Source organism: Artemia sp. Qi Xiang Cuo, chromosome 12 (assembly GCF_049724085.1).
Source record: "Artemia sp. Qi Xiang Cuo chromosome 12, ASM4972408v1, whole genome shotgun sequence".
Taxonomy (NCBI): domain Eukaryota; kingdom Metazoa; phylum Arthropoda; class Branchiopoda; order Anostraca; family Artemiidae; genus Artemia; species Artemia sp. Qi Xiang Cuo.
The window spans coordinates 7,311,406-7,326,951 of record NC_142805.1 but is presented as its reverse complement, the minus strand read 5'-3'; the positions used below and the strand labels follow the sequence as shown (position 1 = coordinate 7,326,951).

The 15,546-nt window shown below is 33.5% G+C and overlaps 1 protein-coding gene and 1 long non-coding RNA gene across 2 annotated transcripts in view; both read right to left on the bottom strand.

The window, feature by feature from the left end:
• Positions 1 to 9,488, bottom strand: part of LOC148945725 (ATP-dependent RNA helicase DHX30-like) — a 112,899-nt gene extending 103,411 nt beyond the window's left edge. Inside the window, exon 1 of the mRNA XM_089097495.1 lies at positions 9,326 to 9,488. Coding sequence (XP_088953621.1) covers positions 9,326 to 9,488 — 163 coding nt within the window. The remainder of the gene's footprint in view (positions 1 to 9,325) is intronic.
• Positions 9,489 to 13,291: 3,803 nt separating this feature from the next.
• On the bottom strand, positions 13,292 to 15,344 carry LOC148945724 (uncharacterized). The gene is made up of 2 exons (XR_016142495.1): positions 15,180 to 15,344; positions 13,292 to 13,482 (listed from the first exon to the last, which is right to left on the bottom strand). It is a non-coding gene; the product is annotated as an uncharacterized LOC148945724 (long non-coding RNA).
• Between the last annotated feature and the right edge of the window lie 202 nt (positions 15,345 to 15,546).

The following is a 15,546-nucleotide window of genomic DNA, read 5'->3' as shown; positions in this document are numbered from 1 at the left end:
ATCCCTTTGAATATTGGATTATTCCTTAAACCAAGCTCTGGTCTCCCATAAAAAACGCTTTTTTTCTACATTTAATTTCAATCAGAATACAACCATACCATTCAATCTTGTCAATAATAGTTAATTCTCAAAAGAGCTCTTTAAGAAGAAATTTTGAACTAACTTGAATATGTAAAATGAGCTAGTCAAAAAACATATTTATTATAACATATATGAGGACAAGATTTCCCTGTTTTTTAATAAAACAAAATTTTGTAAATCTTCCATTTGAGTAGGCAGTTTGTCCACTCTTCCATATGATCTATGTATGGACCTTGTATGGCCAGGGACAGACGACGGGAGGCCACACAGCTCTTTTGATGTTATTTTTACTAAATATGAATAAGTTCTACAGTCCCCCCTTAGTTTTGCCCAGTTTGTGTGCAAGTTATCACTGCTTCCTCCTTTAGTCTCCCTCTTCAAATTTTTAGTATTCTTTCTCAATCACTTATAGCTCTTACCATCCTCTTAATAACTGTGGCCTGATTTCATTTGGCATATTGTTGAATACCATAGACTGGTCCAATATTTACAATTTACAAGATCTTGAGAAAAATTTGCTACTTTCCATAAAAACAAAACAAAATTGACAAGTTCTCCAGTGACAATCAAAACACCAATCAACCCATAAACACAGTAATCAGAAATGAACTAAAACTGTCTTAAAATCGTAAATTGGATGACACTAATAACTACAAAAAACAAATCCCCAAAGCTGCTCAATCCTACAATACTACAAAAATAAAATAAAATAGTTGTTCAAAAACAAACTAAAAAGTCGTCCTCAGACGTTAAAATTTTGGTAGCGAGACACTTGATGAACTAAATTTCAACCTAATTGAACCCCCCAAAGTTACCACAAATAACCTTAACAGATTCCTTGCCTTTAATGTTTTCTGGCACAATCCTATCAATACCAACTGATCATCTTCCCTATACTTTCCCCTTTATTTCTTCTTTGGATATCAAAAAACAAGAATTGGGAGATGAAAAATAAGTGCTTCTGCTTCTGGATATCCCTTTCCCCTTTGTAGTACCTTCACCAATTTGCTTTCAATGCCCTTGTCTGTCCTTATCAGTGAGATTTTAAACTCTGGGCAATTTTCATAAATATGGGAGCAGAGCATCACAACCCTTATAAAAACAGAAAGATGGAAAGCCTGGTTTTGAAGGTATTTACCTATTTCTCTCACTTCTATATTCTGGAAACTGTGTGATGGATTCCTTGTAGACTGGCTTAAGGAAACAATCCAACCTGTTACTAGTCTGAGGCAATTTGGGAACCTATAATCCACTTCAACCTCCCATTACCTTGTTCATCTTGTGAACATAATTGCAAAAACTCCAGAAAATCTTAATACACAGCTAAATTCAATTATCATTCATCTCCAAATCATATTTGATCTTATTAATCAGAATATATTAGTTAACAAACTTGTCACTAAATCCAACACTGATTCTTCCCTGGTGAAATTGGTTGCCTTATTCTTATCAAATAGATCAGCATGCCTAAGACTCTAGGCAGGCAGCCTTTCCAAAAACTAACCTGACAAGTATGTGTCCAACATGAGAGTCATGCATACTCCTGCTATTTACCCGTGCCCCAGCCATTTAAACATTTGCCTCTCAATTACTTGGACTATCTGTCTTGGCTTTTCTCTGTCTACAATCAGCCATGTCTTGAAGCAACCTATGCAACCTACTGCAAAATACTTGATAACTTCAATTCGTTTAGTGACAAGTTAACAAACTTGTCACTAAATCCAACATTAATTCTTCCCTGGTGAAATTGGTTGCCATATTCTTATCAAATAGATGACAAGTATTTAAATATGTGAATCATTATTTCCTGTCCATACTGTTGTTAATCAGAATATATTAGTTGACAAACTTGTCACTGAATCCAACATTAATTCTTCCCTGGTGAGATTGCTTGCCTTGTTCTTACCAAATAGATGACAAGTATTTAAATATGTGAATCATTATTCCCTGTCCATACTGGAGTGCCCAAAGGTACTCTCCTAAGCACAAAGCACCCTCCTTTTCTCAGTCATGATTAACAGCCTGGCTAAGAAATTTCTTGACGGATAGAAATTTGTCAATGACCTTAGAGTTGTTGAAGATTACAATAGATATTGAATGAATGACCCCATAAGTATCATCAGTGACACTGCACAAGATACTTTGATTTTGGACATCAGACCAAACCTCTCCAAATCCATGACAATGCCAATTTGTTTCCTCAATCCCTGCCCCATTTTCTTAATCCTGTCCCTCCTGAAAATTTTAAAAATTCCTCCTTAAATTACCTGGTGTCTTAGTTTCTTCTAATTTGAAGTAGGGTATCCATGTTAAAAATATCATACATAGATCTAATACATCTATATCCCTCCTTAATTTTCTAAAAATATTCGGCATCCCCCCCCTCCCAATTCTTTAATGATCTATAATTCCTTTGTCTGCCTTCATCTTGGATATGCTTGTCCACTTTGCTATCCTTATTTTTCCAGGGAAGTCAGATAAAACTACTTCTATCAAAAAAAAAAAAAACAAAAAAACAACAACCTGCAAATAATTTTCAAATGAGTTGAAGTCTTGTACTCTCTCATTCTAGAAAAAAGTTAGGTTAGAAATGCTTAAGTAGGCAACATGAGAGGCATGTTCTTCTTATTAATTGGTAAAGGTGCTGCCAATTTTTTTTATTTATTTGCTTGCGTCTTTTTCCTTCTTTTTTTGACATTCCTTCCAAAAAATTAGGCTTATATTTGTGTTGTTTTTCTTTAGTTTTATTCAGTTGTACCAGTTTTAATCTTTTTACGTACTGTGACCAATCTCAATTTAAACATTGGCTAAAAAATGATTTTTCATTCTGATATTTCTAATTCTGTTATACTTTTAGTTTTTGTGTCATTTATGCTTCTTTTTTGTTTGTCATATTTGTATTTATTGACACAAAATTTGAATTTGGTCCTTTGGGGCTTGTGATAGTAATTTTTGGAAATAAATGTCTTTTCTTATCAAATGAAGAAATTCTGTAAAAAAGAAAAAATGACAAAATAGCAAGAAAATATTTAGGTTGAGACTTCTGCAACTATCCTCAGTGTAAAAAGGAAATAATGAATTAATAAAATAGATGAAGGTCTTTAAGATAAAACAAAAAATCCAACCTTAAAAACAAACACTACCATTAATTAAAACAGGCCCTCTCATATTAACATCGAAAGGACACCTAAATAAAAACATCAGATATTGAATGGATATTCAAACATGAAAAATCATTTATGCATAGCTTTTTGGAATGCCAAAAAGCTTTTCATAGTTTTTATGAGAACTAATTTCCTTCAAATAATCTCCTGGTCTTAAGTATTACCCGCAGCATTGCCAGAAAGAGCATTCAATAGATATTCTACTAGTATATATCTTTTTTTTTCTAATCTAATTTCTGCCATCCATAGAAAATGCCTGCTACATGACCTTTTCTAAGGTAAACTTGTTAATATAATAAAAGTAATGCCACTATATTCCATATTTTCATGTCTTTTCAAATAAAATAATCTTCCTTTCTGATAATACACCAAATCTTCTTCCCACAGATGGTTCCATATAAGCCTTTAGCCATAAATACCACATTTCTCAGTTGGTTTTCATCTTCTGATATACCATAAATAGTTTTGCTAATGAGTTTTTCTATTCTTGACCTGTGAAAGGCACTGGCCTGAAGTGATAGCAACATATTTGATTCAGACAAAAATATTATTCTAAAATGTAAACAACAATGGAAGGAAAATTCCACAGCACTTTCAGCTTCAAATTTATGACTAATAAAATCTGATTAGCTTTTAGACAGCAAGAGTCTTTGCATTGGACTATTGTCAGTTTGGAATATTGCTACCAGTGTTTTGAATTTTCAAATTACACTCCTAAATGGTACATTCCATATTCAAACAGTAATTAATGGTGATTAGCACAGCAAAACATCACAAAGCTCAATTGCTTATCATAATGATTTGTAATCACTTGGCACAGAATGTAGGCTATCTATAATGTAGGCTACAACTGATTTTGTTACTAATAGTCAATAAAAAACTATTCCTTTTCTAACAGTTTGATTTTTTAAAAGAATTCCAAATTTTTAAAATACAACCAAATATTGCTTCGTTGACAATGCATCCCATGCACCATTGATGATCCTGGATGTAATCCTAATAATACATTTCTCTATCAATTGCATCTTGTGAAATATTGTGGTTTCTTTATTCAAAGAATTTCAGAAAAGACCTGATTTAATTAAATTTAGTTTTGCACGAAAATTCTAGTTTAGGGGCTTTGCACTTTAATTTTTGGTTTTCAATCTATTTTTCATTGGCTTAAGTTTTTGAAAAGGCAATTCCTATTATTTCAACAAAATTTTAAGCCATTTCAAAAGGCGTATCCCTAAACTTATGAATTATATTTACAGATCTTTAAGACCTTATAAAATTGTGGTTGAGCAAAGATATGATGCCCAAAACACTTTTCTTGTGACTTGGTTGGGCAGAAAATTTATTTTGCCAGGTTTCACTTTTATAAGAAAAAGCAGGTTAGATGTCAGGGCCCATTGGAGGAGCAGGGGTGGAGGTAGGCACTTCAAAATATCTTCACAGGAGATAACAAAGGTCCTGGATGCATTTTTGAGAGTTTAATTACCCAAACTCAACTACTTTCCAAGACAGCAAAGATCCCCTTAACTAGAATTTTACCATTAACTAGTCACTTATGCCCTCTTATAGGCCTAGATATAAATTATTTGAAAAAAACTACGTTTTCTAAAGAGTTAAAGAGGCTGAGTCACAAGTTCGACCCTTAAAACGTACAGGGATTAGGAGGTACAGTTGGGGGCTGCCGCCCCCAAACCCCCGCTTTCGCAGCCTTTAAATAAAAAAAAGTTTTTTAAACTGAAAGTAAGGAGCGACATTAAAACTTAAAACGAACAGAAATTATTCCATATATGAAAGGGGGTGTGCCCTCCTCAACGCCTCGCTCTTTACGCTAAAGTTTTTATTGTTTAAAAAAAGAGTTGTGAGAAAGTCAAACTTTAGCGTAAAGAGCAAGGCGTTGAGGAGGGCACAGCCCTTTTCATATACGGAATAATTTCTGTTCGTTTTAAGTTTTAATGTCGCTCCTTACTTTCAGTTTAAAAAACTTTTTTTTTATTTAAAGGCTGCAAAAGCAGGGGGTTTGGGGGGTGGCAACCCCCCAACTGTACCTCCTAATCCCTGTACGTTTTAAGGTTCGAACTTGTGACTCGGCCTCTTTAACTCTTTAGAAAACGTAGTTTTTTTCAAATAATTTCTGCACATTTTTGTACAGTTTATTACTTATTATTACTTGACTAACTGTTAGCTGATCATGCCAGGAGTTAAATTTGGGGGGCGGTAGCCCCCCAAACCGCCCGCTCTTCAAGATTCTTGTGTTAAGGCTTTTAATTCCTGAATACTTAAATCAAATGCACAGTAAGATTTTCTTTTTTCAACTTGTCTTCAAGCATGCGGGTATACAGCATGTTATCAAAGCAGTGGAGACTTACCTGTAACCTGAATACCGACTGTGATATTCTTCTGGAGACGCCTGTTGAGCCAGAGGATTTAATAGATTGGATTTAAAAAAGAAACTGAGTTTCTTTTTTAAACTTTAATTCAATATATAAAAAATTTCCTCTGACGGGGAATCGAACCCGGTTCTTCCTCCTGACAGTCAGGAGTAGCGACCACTGTACCACAGAGACAATTGTTAAATTATGTTTAGTCTATGGAATCTATTTTTGACGCAAGCAAATCCCCACAAAACTTGATATTTGGTTTTTGGAAAACAAGGAAGCCGTGATCGGATTGAGCTGAAGTGTCGAGGATGGGCTCCCAGGCTCTAGGGAAACCTATCGTCCTAATTTCAGCTCGATCGGACAATCTTAAAGGGGGGCTGTGGTGAGAAAAATTAACATGGGCACTTATAGGAAAACGAGGTTTTTCGTAAATGTAAATTCGGGGGATAATTTTTTCGGTCTGAAAATATCAAAAGGACCTAACAGGTCAAATTCCGCTTCGAATGAGTCTTCATTCACCCGGATCCGTTGCCAACTGTGGCCTGTAGGCGTGGCTAATAAAAAAAAAGAGAAATGAACATTAAGTGGCTATATCTGTTTTTTTCGGAAAACAGGGAAAGAGTGATCGGATTAAGCTGACATTTCGAGGATAAGCTCCAGGGCCCTAGGAAAGCTTAACCTCTAAATTTCAGCCCGATCGGACAACGTTAAAGGGGAGCTGTGGTGGGAGGGTCGAAACTTTGGGCCCAGTTTACCCCATGAAGATAAAGTCGGAGGAGGATGAAATTTTGTACGTTTCTTAGTTTGAGCTTGGGCTACAAAATGCGATCACCGCCGTCTCTCCGCGACCTCTAAGACCGGGAATCGCTTAACATTGTGGTGGGTCACCTCTTTAAAGAGGCACAAGTGTGCCTCCTTGAAAAGGGTAAATATATTGGAAAATTTGTAGTTGACAACATAATATAGCAAGAATGAAAGTGAAGACATTACTTGGTACCCTTTTTATGCTCTTTCATGGCTAAATAATTGCTTCTGGGAGGAACAACATGTTGAGCCCTTAAAAGGCTAGAAATGGCAGATAATAAAAAAAAGTTTGAATATTACTAGTGAGGAAAAATTTATGTTTTTAACCCAAAGAAGTAGTGTCAGCACCAACTCTAAACAGCTTCAAAAACCATCTTGACAAAGTATGACCGAAAGAACATCCCTCTTAAAATATTCAAAATTATTACCTACAATGCACATTAAAAAGAAAATTGCACTTTGACCCTTTAAAAGAACCATCCTTGGATCCCAGACCTTCACTCCAAGAGTGCAACGTGGTTGTTTATTCTTCATCTACATAAAGAAGTGTTTATTCAGAATACATAACATACAAAAGTGATATGACTTTCTGCACTATGCACAATATGTTGAGCCAAGATTAGAGAGTGCCACAACAGGATATGGTATCCTAGTAAGAGGCACTGTTCCTGTAAGTTCCTTATTCAGGAATTGTAGTTACTATTTTCCTTAGCCTAGTCTGAATAGTAAAATGCTACTTTGGAAACAAATTTGGAGAAATTTTTAAATAGAGCTTGAAACTCAAAAATAACAACATAGCAAAACTAAACTCATTTTTGAGGGGTTTCTGGCACTGTTTAAAATTTCTGAAAATTTGAGATTCATTATAAGAATAGATAGGGAATGTATAATTTGGGTTATATATTTGCACATCAGGGGGGAAGGGTTAAAGTATAGTTGGTGACATAAAACATTTATTAACTGTGATTATTCTGCATATTATTAAGTAGAAAATGTTGGTACTTTTGAAGAAACCAGTAAGAGTACAAAAAGTGAAACTTCATTAACACTAATGAAATAAAAAAAAATAGGATGAAAATATAATAGCTCAGAAATGAATTTGGGCTATAGGCTATACTTGCACAATCGGGGGGTGGGGTAAAGCATAGCATATATTAAATATATAACCAAACCTAATCAACCCAACTTAGGTCCCTTTTAGTCCCTCTAAACCCCAAAAAACTTAAGTTTAAATACAGTTCCCAGACTGAGAAACCCTTTGAAATGCCTATCTTAATACAGTGTCTTGTATAAGTACTGGGTTTTATCCTATCTGATCTTCAATACAATTGTCATGTACTTACCACTTTCTACAAAAGTACCAAATTGTTTTCTTAAGATAGGAAATATATAATTTGATCTACATATTTACACATTAAGGTACTTGGAGGTAAAGTATAGCAAGGCAGAATGCAAAATGTGTTAACCATGATTATTCTGCATTTTATTAAGTAAAAATTGTTTTCTTAATGTGTTTCATTATCTCCAGGTATATCTAGGCAAATACTGGGCCCTTTCCAAGAACTAAACCCTGGGAAACTTGATAATATTAGATAGAATAGGAAATACTTTAGACCATTTAAGAAGGTGTTTTAGCTCCTAATTTGAGCAATGCTATGATTTTTAATTGCAGCTAAAAGGTATTTCTAGAAAAATAATTTCAGTTTTTTGAACATCTCTCTTTGGGCCTTCTTTACAAAATACTCTAATTTCGGAAATTTTGGATTGGCCCTGTAATGCAGGATAGATTTCAGCTTAAAAGAAACAACAACAAAAAATTGTTTTGCTTTGTCAGGCCAAGAAAATTATGAGAAAAAATATAACCATAGAAGACCCAAGGACTCAATCTTGGCAACAAGTCAGTCTTTACAATCTATTCTGAGCCACTTGTCACCCGTCTTGTTCTTGTTTTAAGGATTTTTGTTTCTTTTTTCTGTTACAATTGAAAGACAGCAATCAGTTTGAGCTTTTTTCCATGACTGATTGAATAGAAAAACAAACACTGATTTGATACAATATTTAGAACAACAAGTTTAAAGAAAAAAAAAAAAAGACTGGCATTGAAACTTAAAATGAACTCTGTGCATCAGAGGACCAAGCCTTCCATTCTTTACATTAAGATTTGACTAGTGTTTTGCTGGAGGCAGTTTAGGTGCAATAAATATAGCCAATTAGTAACAGCAAGCATATTCAACCCTATGGTCATATATTCTTAAGGTATTATGCCATGCATATTTGTTGTGAAACAAGCAGCTCTGCCACAAGCCTATAACTGTACCTAGCACAACAGGACAAGATAAATATATCATTGGATGTGTTATGTTTGAATCTATTGTTTGATAAAAACAGAAGGTAAATTTCTACCAGATCATATTATTGACTTATGAACAAAGTGAATATACCATTCAATGCCTTTTTTTATGCTGATTACAAATATAATAGGCCTAATCATTTCTATTGGAAATTAATTTCAGCCCCCCCCCCCTATATATGCCAATTCAGGGTTAGGTTAGGTTGTAAAAATATACCCTGAATTGGCATATATAGGGGGGGGGCTGAAATTCATTTCCAATAGAAATTATTATTAGGCTATATTTGTAATCAGCATAAAAAAAGGCATTGAATGGTGTATTCACTTTATGCGTAAGTCAATAATATGATTTGGTAGAAATTTACCAAAAAGAATATTACTTGTTTGTCAAGAAAACCATCCAATCTTGCATTTAAAAAAATTGAAAAAAAATAGTATTTTCACATGCTTGTCTTGACACTTAACTTGCAGTTTACAGAAAATTTCATAAACAATAAGTTTCACACTCAAAATTTCAGAATCATGAACTTTATTTTGGAATATTTTAAACATACAGGCACCAGACGAAGAGGGTCGCCTTTGAAGCACAAAGGAAAAATCCGGCTTCCTTGGACTTATCATTTTCCGCATTCCATTAATTTTAAATTCAAGATTTGATTTACGACATCTATATTTTGTTTTCGGAGGCATTCTCGACATCTCAGATTTCGGAGGCATTCCGTGTCGACAAATTATGACCAAGGCGAAAAGTTAATAATTTATCCTTTTTGTTTCATGCGAGAACAAAATTAGTAGCTGGAATGATTGAAAATCAACTCCGTACTAATTTTTTATTATTTTCAATATGGTTAACTAGCGCTTTTGTATGTTAACGTGTGCAATCATCATCAAGTTGGGAAAAACAGAGGCGTGTGACCAAATTTATGAAAATTATTAAGACTTAATAAATTGTTCTGGGACCGTAGTTAATTTGAAGTGAATCATAATTGAATTAAAAATTAAACCGGGAACATACTACTATTACTTGTAACAATTGATTTCAGCATCAGGTCACCGGAGGCCGAAGCAGCTGCTTACGCTTCAATAACGCATCAATCTTCGTCCATTCAAAGGTTCCCTCTTTACATCCTCCGCAGAATTTCTAATTCCTTAAATTTATCCTAACGACCTTGACTCATCCCGTTTGGGGACGTACCGCTTTTGTTTGGCCCGACATGGTTGACCGAAAAGGACATTCTTTGGCAATCTGTCACTTTTCATTCACGGAACTTGTCCTAGCCATCTCAATTTAACTCTCATCATAGCCATAAAATGTGGGATAAACAGTGATTTTTTATAAGGCTTGCCGGTACTTTTCTATTATAGCAACTCCACTCAAAATGTGAAGTTAATCCTAAGGATAAAGACCAAAGCATCATGAAAATATAATTCTTTAGAAACAAATTTGAGCTATATATTTGCACAGTAGTTGAAAGGTCCAAAAATTATGTCTTTGAGGATGACAACCCCCTCGCAGATCTCAGGTCAAGGGTTCTAAGTTATGTCCTAGGGCATATAAGGTTTTTAAAGAAACCGTTGTCGTAGAAACTTCCAAAAGGGCTCATTCGATTGGAAATTGAAAGTGCTAGGGCCCTTTTAAATAGTCGAAGTTGATTGGAGGCCACCCAACCCCCCTCTCACGCCCACCATTTCCCCAAATACATGCAATCAGAATTTTGATATAGCAATTTTCTTCAACGTAGTTGAAAGTTCTGGAAATTAGGTCTTTGAGGATGATAACCCCCTCGCAGCTCTCAGGGCAAGGGTTGTAATTTATGCCCTGGGGGCATATAAGGTGTTTATAGAAAGCGTTGTCGTAGAAACTCAAAAAGGGGTTATTTGATTGGAAATTGCAAGGGCTAGTGCCCTTTTCAATAGTCAAAAGTGATTATAAGGCTTGACATTTTTATAGTAAAGATCGATGTGGGTATCTGTTTTTCTTTTGTTTAGACCAGGGCACTTCGTATCAAAGGAGTTGTCTTAGGAACTTCGAAAAGGGCTTATTCGATTGAAAATAGAAAAGGCTAATGCCCTTTTTAATAGCCGAAAGTTATTGGAGGGAAAGTAATCTACCTACCCGATCCACCATATTATTTTCCTATTATTTTTAAAAACTTAGTATTATATAAATATTATATCAAAATGCATGGTGTTAAAGGTAGTTCCCAATAAGGTATTTCTCTAGTACCGCAGGAACGACAAGGCGTATTATATTCAAAGTTTCGGGACTGCTTCTGCTCTTAATTTAACCAAATAAAAATAGGGCAAGTGTATCTAAGCTATCAAAGAAAGTAAACAGATTTTTTTTTTTTGCGAATGCTATTAAGTTTTCTATTTCAGGTTAACTAAAGGCGGTATGAAACTAAACTAAACACTACTATTTGTATCCATATTTTTAAAAGGATGTATGTTGTTAAAAATTCCAGAAAATTTTTCTCCAGCATACAAATAGCAGGCCAAACTATAAAGTCTTAAAAAAACAAAAAGATTTAAAGAATTAGTTTCTTTTTCCCTGGAAAAACTATGTCAATAAAAAACAAACACAAATTAATTAAAAAAACCTTTTTCCACAAAATAAGTTTTTCTAAGAAAAGTAAAGAACCCCATTAAACCAAAAAAGAGCAAAAATAAAATCAAAAAATCTACCAAGCGTGAAACTACCACAAATCAGCATCGACAAATAAATGAAACCCAAAACGAACAGAAATTACAATAAAATAACTAAGTCAAGCTCAAAACGAGCAGAAATTAACATGATTAGGGCTCAAAAGCCTATGCCTTCCCAAGGGCAGAGCATAATTTGCAGTTTACTGAAAAAAATACAAATGAATATGCATTGTCAGTTTAATATACATATACTGATATATAGTAATCAAAATGTTAATATTATTTGATTTATTAACGTTATAAAAGTAAAAACATTTATATTTTTTCAGTTTGTTGCTAAACTGCATTCTGTTGTTTCAGTATTGGTTATTTTAAGTCAATCTAGTCCAGGCACGTCTTCAGGATTCAGTACTTGGGAGGGGGCCAAACTCCAATATTTGGGCTTTAAAGGCCTCCATACGGCTTTTATATACGGCCTTTAAAGGCTATATATAAAAAAAAACACTTGGCTCTGTCTGTGAATGTGCAAGTTCAATTCAAAAATTTACTCAAGCATGTCTTCTAATTTATATACATTTAAAGCATCCTCTTTAGCATTCATATTTGATTAGAGAACAAAGCATCCTTATTTGTGTATGACTATTGTCTCTTTAATAAGTGTCAGCAGTAACCTATAAGAATTAATAAAATAAAAATTCTGGAATTAATTGATTTCAGAAATAACATTATTTCTGGATGAAAAAAATTAACTTATAGATTTAACAACAGGATTTTTTCTGTTATTCGTCTATTCCTCCCAAATTATAAATTTAATTTGTTTTAGGATTTACCACCTAAGTAGACTGCCAGAAAGGCCAGAAAGGGTCTAGCCTTTCTGGCCAGACCCTTCCTAATGAACTTTTGAAAATAAGTTGATTCTGTGTAAAAGGGTCTAAGACTGCCAGAAAGGGTTATTTGACCTCAGTAAAAAAAAAAAATTAAAAAATGTCCTTTACAGAGGCTGATCCTTTGTCCATCAAAGCTTGTTGATCATTCAGAAGCAGGCAACGCTTAAACAAATAAATAAATTGTCTAAATAATTATCATTTGAGATAACTTAAGGCTCATATTTCAAAGAAAAAAAAACAATAAAATACCATCGTGCAATATTCGTAAACTCAGCAAACAAAAAAGGTGAAATATTATTTTGTATGTAATTATATTTTGTAAATCAACTATATTTGGGTTAAAAACTAAGGAGAAAAATGTCAGCTGATGTTTATCAGCTGATGCATGTAAACGGAATAAAAATGTTTTTCAAGATAAATCTTTCAAAATAAAAATTTTGAAAGATTACTATTGTTAAAAAATTTTCAAAGAAACAGACGTTCGTGCGTTAAATGCTTAAACCATTTGCATTCATTTATGAAGAGAAAGGATTATTTTCCAAGACTATTTAAAACTTTCCTAGGACATTGTTTCCTTCCCCCACATATTTTCCAGGTATTTTCTATGACTAGCAAATTGGTCTTTCATTTTCCAGGTTTTCCAAGGCCAGTGAGAACCCTGAAGGATACGTATAGCCAAAGCTTTGCACCCCAAACAACAGAAAATATCTCATATTTTAAAATTTTTAAAAGAAATCTAATGAGTTCCAAAAACCATAAAAAGAAGTTTCAATATAAATTAAGATTGTCGTTTTATCCAGGGATCTAATTGAGATACAAAATTTGATGACTTAATAATTAGAACCATCCAGGACTGTTATTTACTAAATATTTTTTTGCACTAAGCACTAAGCTACAACAAACACCTATTTTTCAAATCCCGCCACAATTTCAAAGGAAGCCTAAGTTACACCTTCTCATTTTGGACACACAAAATACAAAGAAAGATCAGGATATGTGAAGCGTACCTTTATCTCCGATAGTGTTCGGCTCCAGCTTCACATGGTCAACTTTATGTTTACAAGCTCCAGAAATTTCAGAAGGAACAGCAAAAAGATTCGCCGCATTTTCCATTAATAACTTAGTATGTCTACTTCCAAAAATATCTTTATCATCATTTGAGGAGGTATCTTCAGCTTCTACAAAATTAGAATAAAAGTCATAAAGAAACGCTCACAACGAAACAAGTTGAAGTCATAAAACATTCAGAATACCATACAATCTTTGTATGGCAATTCGTGAAGGATTAAAGGTAAATTGATCCTCCCAGCATCTAGAAACTATGTAAATATATACAAAGGTGAAGAGTAAAAGGTTTTGAAAACCAAAAAATATTATAAATAATTGCAAATAATTGTAAGTTCTGTCAAAAACGATCTTCATCAAAATTGAAGCAATATACCTAGTAAAGAGCCAACTACCTATAGTAAGAGAAATCTTAAGACTTATCTTGATAGCAAAACTTTCTAGTTAGGAAAATATGGCATTTCAATCTGATTATCGACTCACTATTCTTGTAACTATGCTGATTGGCAGGAATGTTACATCTCATTAATAGATTATTATTTTATATCTCATGGTTTGGCCTATAGCTGAAATATAAAGCGCAAACCTCAGCCAATAGCATGCAAAAGTTTTAAAGTCGATTTTCTACAAAACTGTCTAGAGAAAAGCTTTTTTCTGTGCACAATGATTCAGAAATCCCAACTATTATTCATGTTAAAAGGAATTAAAATTTGCAAATATTTAAATAATTTTTTTAAACTTTGGAAAAAGAGGCTGAATTCAAACCCTTCTGAAGTCACATCGAAATTAGAAGCATACTGTTGGAAATTCTCCCATTAAAAATTTTACAGGGGTGACTTGGAAGCCTCAGTTTGAATTAAAAGATAAATCAAGTTTATTCAAGGGTAACATTTATGTATTTCTTGTGCTACCTGTTTTTTTTCCAAGTACGATTTTTCCAACACTGTGGGTTTGAGATAGTAAGAGAAATCTGATTTGAATAGAAATGGCAAGCTAAATAACCCATTTTTAAGTTGTAAAAGAAACTGTGGTACCCAAAGTTCTGTTTTCTGGCACAAAAATTTGTTTTCCCAAAAATAACTATAAGGTTTGGGAATCCCAAAATATGAAATCCATTATTAAAGAAACCATGCAGAAAGAAAAAAGGACAGGGGGTTGAGTCTTTCAGTATTGTTTATTTCATTAGAAAAAGTAATTTTAAAAAGAAAAATATAGAATGTTTTTAAATTGGAAAAATCTATTCTTCAATAGAAGGGAGTTTAAGTCCCACCCCTCCCCCAATAAAACGTAGCATAAGCCTTAATAAGAGTATAATTAGTATTTACAATAACATAACGTTTTAGAATAAAGAGTGACGGAGCATAGGGAAGAGGTGACTTTACACAGACAAAAAGCTTCATAAAGAAGATATAGGAAAGGTTTGAGAAAAAGCTGAGGTGCTAGACATTCATTAAAAAACATTTATACTTCTTTTAATTGATTCTGAAATATGTGCTGCTTCTCAACACCACACTTTTCCTGTTAAAGTAAATAAAACCATTTAAAACTCTAAGTTTAACAAAGGGTTTTGTAGTTAATTTGAAGATAATGATTTATCGAATTGCACAAAGGTATTTGCAAGATTTTAATTTGGAAAATGTCTTTGCAAAAAACGGTTTTTTAATTAATAATAACTAGGTTTTATAGCTTGCTTAATCTATTTTTCGAGGTAAAGTAGAAGAAATAAGTCATAAATGGTAACAACTGCACCAACTGTCAAGCAAAAAAAAATAAACAAAAAATTAGCTAAACCACCCATAATAGCAATTACCTTGCTTAGCAGCAGTGATGTCAAACAGAATTGGCGTTTCCATGTTTCATAAATTGATTCAAATACGTAGTCAGTCTCTTTTGACTGTTCCAGGTAGTTAGAAGTCTCTAGAATCCAAATAGTTGATTAATTATAATATGGTATTATATGCCATATCATGGGCACCGGCAGGGGGGGATGGGGCATGCCCCTCCTTGAAATTTGGGACTATAAAGTAATTATAAGGAAAACAAAGGAAAGAGAGCAGAATAGAAAAAACCATGTAAAAAATGTGTGTTGCCCCATTGTTGGCTGCCTGCCAATTGATTTTGACCTGCTAATAGATTAATAAGGAAAATAAAAGTTCTAATTTGTGACTTGATTGACC